The sequence below is a fragment of the Anolis sagrei genome, chromosome 9 (genome assembly GCF_037176765.1).
Source record: "Anolis sagrei isolate rAnoSag1 chromosome 9, rAnoSag1.mat, whole genome shotgun sequence".
NCBI lineage: Eukaryota > Metazoa > Chordata > Lepidosauria > Squamata > Dactyloidae > Anolis > Anolis sagrei.
In genome coordinates this window covers 13096809-13112487 of record NC_090029.1, presented here as the reverse complement: position 1 = coordinate 13112487, position 15679 = coordinate 13096809, and the positions used below count along the sequence as shown (strand labels likewise).

The window sequence follows — 15679 nt, the reverse complement described above, 5'->3', positions numbered from 1 at the left end:
GGTCTGTGGCTGTTCATTCCAGGGCCGATTAGAGGAAGTGATCTGGGTAATTGGTAGGAAGAATAAGGCTGCATTCGATAATGTATAGGGCTGAGTTAGAACTGGCCATTTTCAAAGGCTTGTTGAAACCACCAGGTCTTCAAGCTCTTACGAAAGGAGGGGAGGGACCCTCTGTTACGCCAGCTCCACTGGCTGCCGATTAGCTTCCGTGCACAATTCAAAGTGCTGGTTTTGACCTGTAAAGCCTTAAACGACTCCGGCCCAGTTTACCTGTCCGAACGGATTCTCCCCTATGAACCATCAAGGTTATTAAGATCTTCCGGAGGGGCCCTGCTCTCAGTCCCACCACTTTCGCAATCGCGTTTGGTGGGGACGAGGGACAGGGCCTTCTCGGTGGTGGCTCCTCGGCTTTGGAACTCCCTCCCACTAGAGATTAGATCTGCTCCCTCCCTTCTGACCTTCAGGAAACTAATAAAGACCTGGCTTTGGAACGTGGCATTTGGGGACTGAATCTATAACCTTCATCCACATGGAATGAGGATGATGAACTGTGACTGTGAATGTGACTGTATTGACGACTTGGCTTGGGTAATGTGATGATGACTTTTTACTGTACTTATATTTTAACCTGTAATGATGATGCACTGTGTTGTTTTTGTATATTATTGTATTTGAACACATGTTGTGAACTGGCCTGAGTCCCTCGTTCGAGGTGAGAAGACCGGTATATAAAACTTCTAAATAAATAAATAAGGGATGGGGCCTGTCTTATTTCCCTTGGAAGGGTGTTCCAGAGGCGGGGGGCCACCACTGAGAAGGCCCTCTCTCTCTTCCCCACCAACCGAGCTTGAGACGGTAGTGGGACCGAGAGGTGGCCTCCCCGGAAGATCTTAGAGTTTGCGCCAGTTCATAGAAGGAGATGCGATCGCGGAGATAGGCAGGGCCCGAACTTTGTATCATGCACAAAATGTTTTTGAAAGATAACTTAAAGATAACTTAAAGGTAATGTATATAAAGTGTACAGTAAACAGCAATGGTTTCCATGTTTAGATACTCAGTTCATGTTTTGCATGCCTGGTGTAGATGAGCACGCCCCTTCTCTTACTCACTCCTGATGTCTAGAGTAGTAAACACTTGGCTGCAACCATTGCAATGCTTCCACGTAAAAACAGACTTGATGTTTTCCTGAATGTGGGTATAGTGAATTTTATGATCTATGTTGTATTTTTGGAGTGTAGCTCTAGGTTACAATATGGCTGATAGGGAAGAATTGGCTCAGATAGGGTAGCAACAGTGAAGGCAGGAATAATTTGCATATGTTAAGCCGATTGGTCATATGCAGATGAGAGTATGCCAGGTTTTGAAAAGGCTGCTGAGCCAGAATGGCAGTTACAGAACTGGACATTCTAAAGGGGCGGAGTCAAGTTTGAAAGAAGCAGTTAGAGTTTGTCAGTTAAAAAAAAGTGAAGAACAGTTAGGAACCTCGGTTAGAGAGAAGCAGTCAGGAAATAGAGCTCAAGGTTTAAGGAAAAATAAGAAGGCGCCAGTGTAGCCTAAGTCAGAATATAGTTCAGCCAAGGAAATATGAAGAAAGTAACATATTTGTTGATGTGAGACAGTGAGGGTTTCATAAAAAAAGTTAACTGAGTGAATGATAATGAATGTAAGACTCGAGACTGTAACAAAACACAAATGTAACCATAAAGCATTGGAACCAGAAGCTATAAATAAACTTTGTTACTTGGTTGCTTACCGGAGTGTCTCAGTCCTGTGCTATAAAGCACAAAGGTTTAACAGCTCACAAGAAAGCCCCAGCCAATTTAAGAGGGAAACTGCAACAGTACAAGGCAATAAAGGGATGTAGAAAGGAAATTCTTTTTCCCCTCACTGAGTCAAGAAGAAAGGCACCTGTAAATGGACAGAAACAGAGTACGTCCCAGGTATTAAAGTGGCGAAAGAAAACTACATATGGGGTGTGGCATCACGTATTCAGTTATGTGCCATGTTACGCCCCAGTGGGTTGTTTTGTAATCCCTGAGTGGCTGGTGGGACTCATTCAAGTATTCCTCTGTCCCCCTTCTTTTTTTCTTTGCATAGAACCATTCTCTTTGGAGTCGTGGATCTACTTTGGGATATTAAATGCACCAGAAGGCTGAGACCCCGAAACCCCCCGAAAAGAGTCCAGGATGTACTGGTGCGTGGGAACAGAGGACTCCGATGCTGAGAGCGAGAGCAACATGGCAGCTACAGAAGGTAAATCCAGCATCACATTAGGCTCCTTCTGACACAGATTCTCTTTTGCCAAAGGCACAACTCGGAGCACACACTGACCGTGACTAAAAATCATGGAAGACAAAACCTTTGTGGACACATGGGCCCATTGCTCTGGGATGGAGTCATTGTAAAGATATCCATGGCTTAAAAATACATATTTTTGATTAATGAGTAATATTAACTCATTATTCCTAAAATGCTGCTTTTTCAGAGGGTCACCTGATTGTTATTTGATGAAAACGTATTCTTTTTGAAAAAGGAAATTACTAAATTACTTTTAATAGTATGTTGTTAGGAAATCAGCCTTTTAATAGCAGGTATTGGGTAATTGTAATTTCTTCATATATTTGTGAGTACACTAGGGAAATTTAGTACATAAATTAGTCTAAAAACATGACTTATCCATGGGTCGGTGTGAGTAGCATACCTGGACTCTTATCCAGGAAGGGATCTGTTCCGTCTTCAAGGAGCATAGTTTGCATTACCTTTTAGTTGCATGGGATAGCATTCTTTTGCATATCCCCAGGGTTGCTACAATCTTAGCTGCACTCTGAAAGTTAACAGCATTAGAGGCTAGAAAGCCAGCCTGCAGGCCCCTTTTGCAGCTATTGGTTTAGAAAGTATCTCTTTGGGTTTAGAGACCGCCCTTTTTCCAGGGGTTGAGATCTCCATTTTGGAATCTCCCCTGTCTCCTTCAGTACAGAAAGAAAGCTTCAGATGTGCTGTTGGTTAGGCAGGTAACTCTGAAAAAACCATTGTAAGAACAATTGAGATACTGATTAAGATATAAGGAAGCTAATTGAGTTATAGCTAATTGATTCTTAATTGAGTCTTTAAGATAGATACAGAGAGAGAGAGGGAGAGAGAGATCATAGAATCAAAGAGTTGGAAGAGACCTCATGGGCCATCCAGTCCAACCCTATTCTGCCAAGAAGCGGGAATATTGCATTCAAATCACCCCTGACAGATGGCCACCCAGCCTCTGTTTAAAAGCCTCCAAAGAAGGAGCCTCCACCACACTCCGGGGCAGAGAGTTCCACTGCTGAACAGCTCTCACAGTCAGGAAGTTCTTCCTCATGTTCAGATGGAATCTCCTTTCTTGTAGTTTGAAACCATTGTTCCGTGTCCTAGTCTCCAGGGAAGCAGAAAACAAGCTTGCTCCCTCATCCCTGTGACCTCCTCTCACATATTTATACATTGCTATCATGTCTCCTCTCAGCCTTCTCTTCGTCAGGCTTAACATGCCCAGTTCTTTAAGCCGCTCTTCATAGGGCTTGTTCTCCAGACCCTTGATCATCTTAGTCGCCCACCTCTGGACACAGGCCCGTAGCCAGGATTTTATTTCGGGGGGGGGGGGGGGGCTAAAAAAATTTCAGGGGGGGTTTCGGGGGGGGGCTGAGTTTGAGGGGGTTGAGTCTGAGTGAAAGAGCGTCTAGCCTAGCAAACCTTTTGTATCGTTACCCCAATACCCCCATGCATATGGGATATATTGAGTATGGTGATCAGATCATGATATGAATAAACTTAACAGTTTAAATAATGCACCAGGAAGGCCTTTTCGCGAACCACCATGAGAATTTGGGGGGGGGGGGGCTGAAGCCCCTTAACCCCCCCCCCTCCGGCTCCATGCCTGGGCACACATTCCAGCTTGTCAATATCTCTCTTCAATTGTGGTGCCCAAAACTGGACACAATATTCCAGATGTGGTCTAACCAAGGTGGAAAAGAGGGGTAGCATGACTTCCCTAGATCTAGACACTATGCTCCTATTGATGCAGGCCAAAATCCCATTGGCTTTTTTTGCCGCCACATGACATTGTTGGCTCATGTTTAACTTGCTGTCCACGAGGACTCCAAGATCTTTTTCACACGTACTGCTCTTGAGCCAGGCTGCAGATATTTGGAAGGAAGACAAAAAGCTGGGTGTTTGTGATCCCTATTGATTCCGGATGCAATTTACTTCAGGCAGCCAGGCATTGCCTTCATCATCTACTGCTGCCGCTTTTTGCATGGCTTTGATCCACTCTTACCTTTGTTTAGACAGTCTTATTTATTATTATTTTTTGGAAATGTGACATTAAAGATAGTGTTGAAGAGGAGGGAGGTTGTTTTCCTTATGCATGTTTCATGAAGACTCTTTGAGAGTGAGAAAAACAGCTATGGTGGTGAAGAGGCGCTTTGCAAGCGCTGGAGCTGTATGGACGGAAGCCAGAGAACAATGCACAGAGCTTTTGGTCCAAAGTTGAGTCACTTCTGTTTCCATTGCCTTGGTTTTAGACTTGATGGGAGTCAGAGGGAGCGAAGGCAGGATAGGGCACAGTTGGGGCTGTTGGGTTCAAAAGGACCAGGGAGGTTTCTGCTGGGATTCAATGCTCTGGTGAAGCAAAGCAAGGAGTGGGGCTCCCAACACAGATGGGCACACAACTTCTTCATTGTCTTTTTGGATGAAGACTCCAAGGCTTCTCCAGACTAAAATGATAAAAGGTCTGGAGAACAAGCCCTATGAGGAACGGCTTAAGGAGCTGGGCATGTTTTGCCTGAAGAAGAGAAGGCTGAGAGGGGATATGATAGCCATGTATAAATATGTGAGAGGAAGCCACAGGGAGGAGGGAGCAAGCTTGTTTTCTGCTTCCCTGGAGACTAGGACGCGGAACAATGGCTTCAAACTACAAGAGAGGAGATTCCATCTGAACATGAGGAAGAACTTCCTGACTGTGAGAGCCGTTCAGCAGTGGAACTCTCTGCCCCGGAGTGTGGTGGAGGCTCCTTCTTTGGAAGCTTTTAAACAGAGGCTGGATGGCCATCTGTCGGGGGTTATTTGAATGCGATGTTCCTGCTTCTTGGCAGGGGGTTGGACTGGATGGCCCATGAGGTCTCTTCCAACTCTTAGATTCTATGATTCTATGACAGTGTTGTCAGGTGGAAGCCAGGTGTGGGCATTCTTCTGAGGCGGATCACAATTCCAAAGCACTTTGAAGTCCATTGCGGAGCCCGCTTTGAGACATCTCTGGAGTGCATGCCCAATGTAACGGTTGCATCTTGGTTGTTGTCATGCACCGTAGCCATTCCTGAATTGCGCCAACCCTAAGGATTTGTCCAAAAGGTTTGTCATTGCCTTCCTGGAGACAGTGAGAGAGTATGATCTGCCCAAAATCATCCAAAGCACTTCCATGGCTGAACAGGGAACTGAATCCTGGTCTGCAGAGCTTAAAAACCCCTGCCCCATGATGGCTTCCTCTCTTGCAAGTTAAACATGAGCCAACAATGTCATGTGGCGGCAAAAAAAGCCAATGGGATTTTGGCCTGCATCAATAGGAGCATAGTATCTAGATCTAGGGAAGTCATGCTACCCCTCAATTCCACTTTGGTTAGACCACACCTGGAATATTGTGTCCAATTCTGGGCACCACAATTGAAGAGAGATATTGACAAACTGGAATGTGTCCAGAGGAGGGCGACTAAAATGATCAAGGGTCTGCACAACAAGCCCTATGAGGAGCGGCTTAAGGAGCTGGGCATTTTTAGCCTGAAGAAGAGAAGGCTGAGAGGAGATATGATAGCCATGTATACATATGTGAGAGGAAGCCACAGGGAGGAGGGAGCAAGCTTGTTTTCAGCTTCCCTGGAGACTAGGACACGGAACAATGGCTTCAAACTACAAGAAAGGAGATTCCATCTGAACATGAGGAAGAACTTCCTGACTGTGAGAGCTGTTCAGCATTGGAACTCTCTGCCCCGGAGTGTGGTGGGGGCTCCTTCTTTGGAGGCTTTTAAACAGAGGCTGGATGGCCATCTGTCAGGGGTGCTTTGAATGCAATATTCCTGCTTCTTGGCAGGGGGTTGGACTGGATGGCCCATGAGCTCTCTTCCAATTCTGTGATTCTATATTGGAAGCCTTACCTCCTCTAGGTTCTTGTGGGTTTTTTTGGGCTAGAGGGCCATGTTCTAGAGGCATTTCTCCTGACGTTTCGCCTGCATCTATGGCAAGCATCCTCAGAGGTAGTATAAATATATCACTACCTCTGAGGATGCTTGCCATAGATGCAGGCGAAACGTCAGGAGAAATGCCTCTAGAACATGGCTCTATAGCCCGAAAAAACCCACAAGAACCTAGTGATTCCAGCCATGAAAGCCTTCGACAATACTTACCTCCTCTCTTGCCTCTGCTTTTAGTTACCTTGGCTTTCCTTTGAAAGAAAGCCCTCAGACCCTTGAAGAGCCTTTGTTTTCACCCCCAAGTGAAAAGGGATCCGCTCTGTAACGAACACATCCCAATGTGCAAGTGCAATCCCTGCAGCACTTAAGGAGTTAACTGCCTTTCTGGTTTCTGAGCGTGTGGATTGTGTTGCCTCCACACTGAGTTGAAATTCAGATGATTTGAGGTGTTTGGAGCCACGTTTCTGAATAATGACAGCAAGGTGAGTTCTGGCGTTTTCGTGGATATTATCGCGTATGGACAACCCTATTCCTTGCCATTCTCTTGTTATCCTTTATTAGAACAGTTTCATTTCATTGATTTTTCAAGCAGCCTCATGCTCTGCATCAACGTTGTCGTCTGCTTTGTAACTTTTCAGGTTGCTTATTCTGAACCCACAAAAGTCACGCTTCTGCCATTTGCAGATGTCAAAATATTTGAAAGCAAAACGTCGTTTTGTCTCAACCATAAAGGATGTGAGAGTTGCATTGTGCAGCTTATCGTGATTCCTGTTTTACGGTGCCTTAATGAATTTGCATTCCCTCACTACCTCTGAGGATGCTTGCCATAGATGCAGGCGAAACGTCAGGAGAAATGCCTCTAGAACATGGCTCTATAGCCCAAAAAACCCCACAAGAACCTAGTGCATTCCCTTTGCCTGTAAAAGAAACCATGACGTGTGTTATCCTGTCCACTCGCATCCTTGTTTATTGAAATATTTTTTCGTTGAAAACGTGTTTTTGAATGTACGCATTACATGTTTTGCTGAAGAGCATCTCTTCCAGATTTTTATCTCTGGTTGTCTATTTTCATAATTATGTTTCATGGTTGCAGTTCGTTGCTGTTGTTTGTCAGATCTGTGCAATTGGTGTTGGGTTGTTTGGTTCTGCAGAAAGTAGGTTAAAAGCAGAGTGAGCATTAAAGCTTGAAATACTACTTCTAGGCGAGAATAATTATTATTTCAGTTGTTGACGCTGGATGGCCATCTGTTGGGGGTGCTTTGATTGTGCTTTTGCTGCATGAAGGCAGAAGAGGGTTGGACTAGATGGCTCATGGGGGGGGTCTCTTCCAACTCTATTATTATCATTAATATTGAAGTTAGATGCCCATCTGTCATGGGTGTTTTGATTGTGCTTTTGCTGCATGAAGGAGGAAGGGGGTTGGACTAGATGTCCCATGCAGTCTCTTCTAACTCTGTTGTTGTTGTTGTTGTTGTTGAGGCTCGATAGGCATCTGCTGGGGGTGCTTTGATTGTGCTTTAGTGCATGAAGGCAGAAGGTCCTTGAACTAGAGGTTCCTTCAACTTCTTCTTCTTCTTCTTCTTCTTCTTCTTATTATTATTATTATTATTATTATTATTATTAGAAACACAACAAAATGAGTCCACAGCAAACACTCTGCTGGCAGTTGATTTGGATCACACTTCGGACACTTCCCAAGTGTCTAGGACTGTGTGATGTATCAGCAAATAATGTGTGCAGATCCCACTAAGCTTCTGCAACTGGCAGATGGTAATTTTGTCAACGCTGATTGTGTTTAAGTGCAGGCCAAGGTCTTTAGGCACTGCACCCAGTGTGCCGATCACCTTGACTGGTTTGTGACAGTCTTTGCTGTTCGATCTTTAAATCCTCATATCGTGTCAGCTTTTCCAGTTGTTTCTCTGCAATCCTGCTGTCACCTGGGATTGCGACATTGACGATCCATACTTTGTTTTTAAAACGATTGTGAGGTCAGGAGTGTTGTGCTCCAGAACTCTGTCTGTCTGAATTCGGAAGTCCCAGAGGAGTTTGGCGTGTTCATTCTCTGTAACTTTTTCCAGCTTGTGATCCCACCAGTTCTTTGTCGCAGGCAGGCAGATGGTGTTTGTGGCACAAGTTCCAATGAATCATCTGAGCAACGGTGTTGTGCCTTTGCTTGTAGTCTGTCTGCACGATCATCTTGCAGCAGTTGAGGATGGGATCTATTGTTTCATCGGCTTCCTTGCAGAGTCTACATTTGGGATCTGTTGTCGACTTTTCAATTCTGCCTTTGATGGCATTAGTTCAAATGGCTTGTTCTTGGGCTGCCAGAATCAGGACCTCTGTCTCCTTTTTCAGAGTCCCATTTGTGAGCCACAGCCATGTTTTTTCTTTGTCAAATTGGCTCTCAATTTTTCCCAGGAATTGTCCATGGAGAGCCTTCTTTTGCCGGTTTCTCTTCTGCTCTAGATTGTGTTGGATTATTATTATTATTATTATTATTATTATTATTATTAACCAGCTTGAACCAGTTGCTAGTGTTATCATCCTGGACCAGATGGTGAATCAGACCTGAGCCCAGCCTGACCGTAAGCCAATATTTAAGGGTCTACCATCAAGCTCTCGTTGATTGGGAGGATTTTCCCAGGTTCTAACAGCAAGATAAGGATAGGACACATCAAGGGAACTGGAAGAGGGCACTCAAGAACTGTGATTGGTGCTGGTCTATCTTAGGTGTTGAGCATACAGCAACTGTCTTGGCGTTAAAAACTTTAATAGCTTTTTTTTTTGGTCGTGTCAGGAGCAACTTGAGAAACTGCAAGTCGCTTCTGGTGTGAGAGAATTGGCTGTCTGCAAGGACGTTGCCCAGGGGACGCCAGGATGATTTTGATGTTTTTATCATCCTTGTGAGAGGCTTCTCTCATGTCCCCGTATGAGGAGCTGGAGCTGACAGAGGGAGCTCATCCGCCTCTCCCTGGATTCGAACCTGCGACCTGTCGGTCTTTAGTCCTACTGGCACAGGGGTTTAACCCACTGCGCCACCGGGGGCTCCTACTTTAATAGCTGATAATAAATACTGACTTCCTTTGGTAATGCTAAAACATAGAGTGGCTGATCTGCTAACTTGTGCTTTCAGGGAAATAGAGAATTTGTGAGTGGATCAGGACAGAGTGTGTTGGAAAGGCATCTCCAGATAGGGAAAGCTTCTAACCTGTAGGTTCTATAAGCCTAAATCCTGTGTCCACCTGTTCTCCAGATTCTACCATTCAGCACAGAGGTCTAGCGAGAAAGAGGCTGACAGTGGCCACATCCAGATTACAGAGCGATGGGTTGCCATTGGGGTTCTGCAGACTTTGAGCTCTGAGTGTGGTTTGCAAGGATAGAGATATTATGAGGACAACAAGGGGATGAAGATGTTGACTGACTTTGACCCAAAATAAGATCTTATCATCTGGCATTCTACGAGGGGTATTTTTTAAGTAAGGTCCGTTTGAACATAAGTACACAACGAAAGTTTATTTCAAAAAAGTAAATTTATTTTCAGAAAGTACATACTTCACTCTATTTTTCGACATAGTTACCAAGTTTGTTCAAACACTTATCATACCTCTGAACCAATTTTAAAATACCCTCTTCATAAAAACTTGCCGCCTGCTCCGATAACCAAATCGTCTGTAATCAAAGAAGGGCGACCGGAGCAGTCCTCATCATGGACGTTGTCATGGCCATCTTTGAATTGTCGTACCCACTTACGCACTTTGCTTTCACTCATAACAGTATCACCGTACACTTCACAAATCTGTCGATGAATTTCTGCAGCAGGCAGGTTCCTTGCTGACAAAAACCGTATCACTGAGCGAACCTCACATGCAGCGGGTGAGTTGAGAGTCTTAAATATTTTTAAAGCACAGAACAGAACCGTACAGGTTAGCTACAGAGCGGAAACTGAGCACAGTTGTTCCCAAGGCATGGCTGGTACACGACGCACGCTTACTTTAAAAATACCCCTTGTATTCGGTCGTTACAAGATCATGAACTGCATTTGAAATCTCCAAACAATGGGGATCCAGATTTATGGTTGTTAATAAATGAATGTGGTCTGCAACGTTCATATTTCCAGGCTTCCAGAACCCCCAACTAATGGGTTACCAAGATCCTGCAGATGAAGGCTGTGGGAAAGGACACTTATAGCGGCCTGTTCCTTATGAATTTCCTTCTCTGGGGATTTTTAAGGCTGGTTGGCCATCTGTTGGGGTTACTTTGTTGGCGCCTTCTTGCCCAGCCGCTGCCTAGTGCTGTTGGAGGACTGGACTTGCATGGCCAGTGGGTCTGCCCTGGACTTTGGGACACCATCGGTTGCTCATAACAGTGGACGCTCAAGGTCTGTCATCACTTTGGAGAGGTCCTCGGTCCTTTGCAGAGTCCTCCCCAGCTTATTTTGCCTGACACTGCACCGTGCCTGGATTCTCTGGGTGTTGCGGTCTTTTGTGAGTGAGCAAGGGCTTTGTCTTCCACTCCTCCTAGCCAAACCCCCTCTCCTCTTGCCCTTCGCACATTCTCCAGGATCCCACAGGGATTATTGATGCCTTTGCAACTCCATGATGCGAATCCCTGGAGCCGTCTCCGATGTCTTGGTGACTTGAGCTCCGATTTGAATAATTAACGCAGGAGAGTCACTCAGACTCCTAGTGATCTAAGCAGTGCATTTCAGGGGTATTTACTGACAAGCACAGATTGATCCCAATGCTGCTTTTTGCACGGAAAGGCTATGGGCTGAGTGCCAGACCACTCCTTGCTTGGGCCCAAACAGCCTAAGGCAGGCATGGGCAAACTTGGGTCCGCCGGGTGTTTTAGTCTTCAGCTCCCACCATTCCTAACAGTTTCAGCCCCTTTCTCTTTCCTTTTCCCTTTCCTTTTCTGCTTAAGCAGCTAAGCGGGGAAAGGAAGGGGCCAAAGGCTGTTAGGAATTGTGGGTGTCAAAGTCCAAAACACCTGGAGGGAAGGCTGAAGTTTGCCCATGTAATAACACCTCTGCATTGTCCTTGCCTAAGAAACCCCACTGGAAATCACAGGTGACTTGAAGGCACACACAGAGGCACGCACAGACTCCTTGCTATTGTGCAATGGCTTTTGTGATTTTTAGTGCTGGACGAGTTCCTGACCGCTGTGGCTGTCTGGATGAGGACGAACAAGTTGAAGATCAATCCCGACAAGACAGAGGTCCTCCTGGTAGATCGTAAACCGGATCGGGGTATAGGGTGGCAACCTGTGTTGGACTCCCCCTGAAGTCACAGGTCCGCAGTCTGGGCGTCCTCCTGGACTCATCACTGACGTTTGAAGCTCAGGTGTCGGCGGTGGCCGGGAGGGCCTTTGCACAATTAAGACTTGTGCGCCAACTGCGACCATACCTCATGAAAGCAGATCTGGCCAGGGTGGTCCATGCCTTAGTCACCTCCAGATTGGACTACTGTAATGCACTCTACATGGGGCTGCCCTTGAAAACAGCCTGGAAATTTCAATTGGTTCAATGGGCGGCTGCCAGGTTGTTAACTGGGGCTTCTTACAGGGAGCGGTCAACCCTCCTGTTTAAGGAGCTCCACTGGCTGCCGTTCATTTTCCGGTCCCAATTCAAGGTGCAGGTTCTTACCTACAAAGCCCTAAACGGTTTGGGACCCGCCTACCTTCATGGTCGCATTTCTGTATACGAACCCACGCGATCTCTTCGATCATCTGGAGAGGCCCTGCTCGTGCTCCCACCTCCATCGCAAACGCGATTGGTGGGGACGAGGGAGAGGGCGTTTTCGGTGGTGGCCCCTCGACTCTGGAACTCACTCCCCAAGGACATCAGGCATGCCCCAACTCTGGCAGTCTTTAGAAGGAGCCTGAAAACATGGTTGTTCCAGTGTGCCTTCCCAGAATAAGAAACTCCCAGCAATATGTCCCTAAATGCACTTTATCAATGATCTAGGATTGTCTGCACACCCCTTTCCTCTCCGAAATTCTATCCTAGTTATATATTTCACCTGGTCATGCTCAGCATTATTTTTAAGAAATTTTAATTATTACATTTGGCCTAGCCATAGGTTTTTAAGCGTTGTTGTACTATTGTTAATATTTACTGCTTGTTTTTTGTTTATGAGTTTCATTTTATTGTTTTGTATTACTGTTGTTGTTTTTGCTGATGTATTGTGGGCTCGGCCTCATGTAAGCCACATCGAGTCCCTTGGGGAGATGGTAGCGGGGTACAAATAAAGTATTATTATTATTATTATTATAGTGGCATCAAAGATCCATTTAAGGACACATAACTATGTCAGTGGAGGTGTTGCAGTTCCCCGTCTCTCATCATTTTCTCTTTTGGCCAGAGCAGACTACTCTGGCAAGGTCTGGAGGGATAAAGCTGGACCCAGCCATTTAATATATTATTGTCGAAGGCTTTCATGGCTGGAATCACTCAGTCCTTGTGAGGTCTGAGGATGCTTGCCATAGATGCAGGCGAAACGTCAGGAGAAATGCCTCTAGAACATGGCCATATAGCCCGAAAAAACCCACAAGGACTGAGTAATATATTATTTTCAAAACACCATTGTTTCTACTGCAGGTTTGCTCCCTTGCCCTTTGCATATTCTATAGATTTCCCCCATATTTTCCTAAAATCTTTTAATTTCCAAATTCCTTTTCTAGCCTTGATACCGCATATCAGTTTATCACATTCTCCCTGCTTCTTTCTGCATGCAGCAACCACAAGCATGGGTGTCAGGCAGTCTTCAGCCGGCGATCTCTCTGCGGATCAGTGTCCCATAACAGACGCCATTCAGAATGCCTACAGAAGTGGAGAATTTGGGAAGGCCCAAGAGTTGGTTAAAGCGGCCTGCCAAGAGAGCATCTCACACGTGGAAAAGGTAAGGCATGAAGGCTGGGCATTCACTGTCCACCGAAAGAAGAGAAAGAAAGGCAGAATGATGCCTTACCCTGAGAAGCAACTCCATGCATTCTTTACCCTTGTTAAAGGTTGCTGGAATTTGCAGTCCAACTCTCCCACCCACCCCCATCAGTTTCATAATGTTGTGGTGGTCTCTGATCATGCCTGACAGCTGAAATACCAACGGTGATGCTCCCAAGATAGAGCTATCCTTGCAGCACACCTTCCTCTGTTGTCATTCATTATGAATGGGAATACCTTTGTAAACAGCCTGGGAACTTCAGGGATTGCAAAATAGGGCAGCTAGACAGCTATCTGGGTCTGATTGGTTGCAGCACAATGTGGCAGTGATTTGCCTTCTGCTCCGGATGGAGCACCATTTCCATATCTCTATCTGCCTATCTATCTATCTATCTATCTATCTATCTATCTATCTATCTCAGAGTTTCTCGACCTTCCTAATGCTGAGAACCCTTAATGCAGTTCCTTATGTTGTGGTGACCCCCAACCATAACATTATTTTCATTGCTACTTCCTAACTGTCATAGAATCCTCATGGGCCATCCAGTCCAACCCCCTGCTAAGAAGCAGGAATATTGCATTCAAAGCACCCCCGACAGATGGCCATCCAGCCTCTGTTTAAAAGCATCCACCACACTCCGGGGCAGAGAGTTCCACTGCTGAACAGCTTTCACAGTCAGGAAGTTCTTCCTCATGTTCAGATGGAATCTACTTTCTTGTAGTTTGAAGCCATTGTTCCGTGTCCTAGTTTTCAGGGAAGCAGAAAACAAGCTTGCTCCCTCCTCCCTGTGGCTTCCTCTCACATATTTATACATGGCTATCATGTCTCTTCTCAGCCTTCTCCTCTTCAGGCTAAACGTGCCCAGCTCCTTTAGCCGCTCCTCATAGGGCTTGTTCTCCAAACCCTTGATCAATTTAGTCGCCCTCCTCTGGACACATTCCAGATTGTCAATATCTCTCTTCATTTTGGTATTGTTTTGAATCGTAGTGTAAATACAATTCTTAACATGAATACTCAAATGGCCAAATGTGAACACTAGTGGAGTTTGGGGGAAATAGACCTTGACATTTGGGAGTTGTAGTTGCTGGAATTTATAGCTCACCTACAATCAAAGAGCATTCTGAAGCACACCAACAATAGAATCGGGCCAAACTTCCCACATAGAACCCCCATGACCAATTGTAATACTGTATTTTCTGATGGTCTTTGGTGACCCCTCTGACACCCCCTTGCGACCCCCCCAGGGGTCCCGACCCCCAGGTTGAGAAACACTGATCTATCTATCTCTGTATATCAACCTATCTGTTTCTATCCCTACCCCCTATATATATCTATCTATCCCCATCTCTCCCTCTCTCCCTCCCTATTCCTATCTCCCTATCTCTCTACCTACCTACCTATGGCAGGTACTTCTGAGAGTACTGGGTCTAGTTTTTTGTCCTAGATTTTTCCATGGGCTGCATAGAAATACCAAAAACAGTAGCGACAGCAACAACAACAAGAAGTGATCTGAAGTCTGGCACCAACAGTCATTTCCTTTGGGAACCAAGTGAAAAGTTGATCATCCATCAAGGCCTTTGGGCTTTATTAATTAATCTCTAAACCAGTGGTTCTCTCCCTTCCTCATGCCGCAACCCCTTAATACAGTTCCTCATGTTGTGGTGACCCCCAACCAGAACACTACTTTCGATGCTGCTTCATAACTGTCATTTTGCTCCTGTTATGAATTGTCATGGAAATATCTGATATGAAGGATGTATTCACTGGACCAAATTAGGCACAAACACCAAATACGCCCAAATTTGAATACTGGTGGGATTGATTTTGTCTTTTGGGAGTTGTAGTTGCTAGGATTTTTAGTTCACCTACAATCAAAGAGCATTCTGAACTCCACCAACAATGGAATTGAACCAAACTTGGCACACAGAACTCCCATGACCAACAGAAAACGCCTCCGTCTCCTTGCCAAGGAAAGATGTCTACAGCCATCGTGTCTCCCACCATCTTTGAGCTCAGTGAAGTTTTATGCAAAAGCAGCAAGATGTTTGGTGGGCATTGACCTTGAGTTTTGGAGTTGTAGTTCACCTACATCCAGAGAGCGCTGTGGACTCAAACAATAATGGATCAGGAGCAAACTTGGCACAAATTCTCAATATGCCCAAATGTGAACATAGATGGAGTTGGGGGAAATAGACCTTGACATTTGGGAGTAGTAGTTGCTGGGATTTATAGTTCACCTACAATCAAAGAACATTCTGAACTCCACCAACAATGGAACTGAACCAAACTTGGCACACAGAACTCCCATGACCAACAGAAAACACAAGAAGGGTTGGGTGGGCATTGACCTTGAGTTTTGGAGTTGTAGTCTACCTACATCCAGAGAGCACTGTGAACCCAAACAATGATGGATCTGGACCAAGCTAAGACCATCAGAAATATGTGTTTGCTGATGGTCTTTGATGACCCCTCTGACAACCCCCTCGTGACCCCTTCAGGGTCCCGACCCCCAGGTTGAGAAATGCTGTT

At 45.4% G+C, this 15679-nt stretch overlaps 1 protein-coding gene across 2 annotated transcripts in view; it reads left to right on the top strand.

The window, feature by feature from the left end:
• Window positions 1-15679, top strand: part of LRRK1 (leucine rich repeat kinase 1) — a 118982-nt gene that overhangs the window by 18129 nt on the left and 85174 nt on the right. The window contains exons 1-3 of one of the 2 annotated variants that reach the window (XM_067471296.1): window positions 473-588; window positions 2098-2253; window positions 12945-13108. In XM_067471296.1, coding sequence (XP_067327397.1) covers window positions 2187-2253; window positions 12945-13108 — 231 coding nt within the window. In that variant the 5' untranslated portion in view covers window positions 473-588; window positions 2098-2186. Of the gene's footprint in view, window positions 1-472; window positions 589-2097; window positions 2254-12944; window positions 13109-15679 lie in introns of those variants that run through there. The other variant, XM_067471295.1, reaches the window with a different exon arrangement.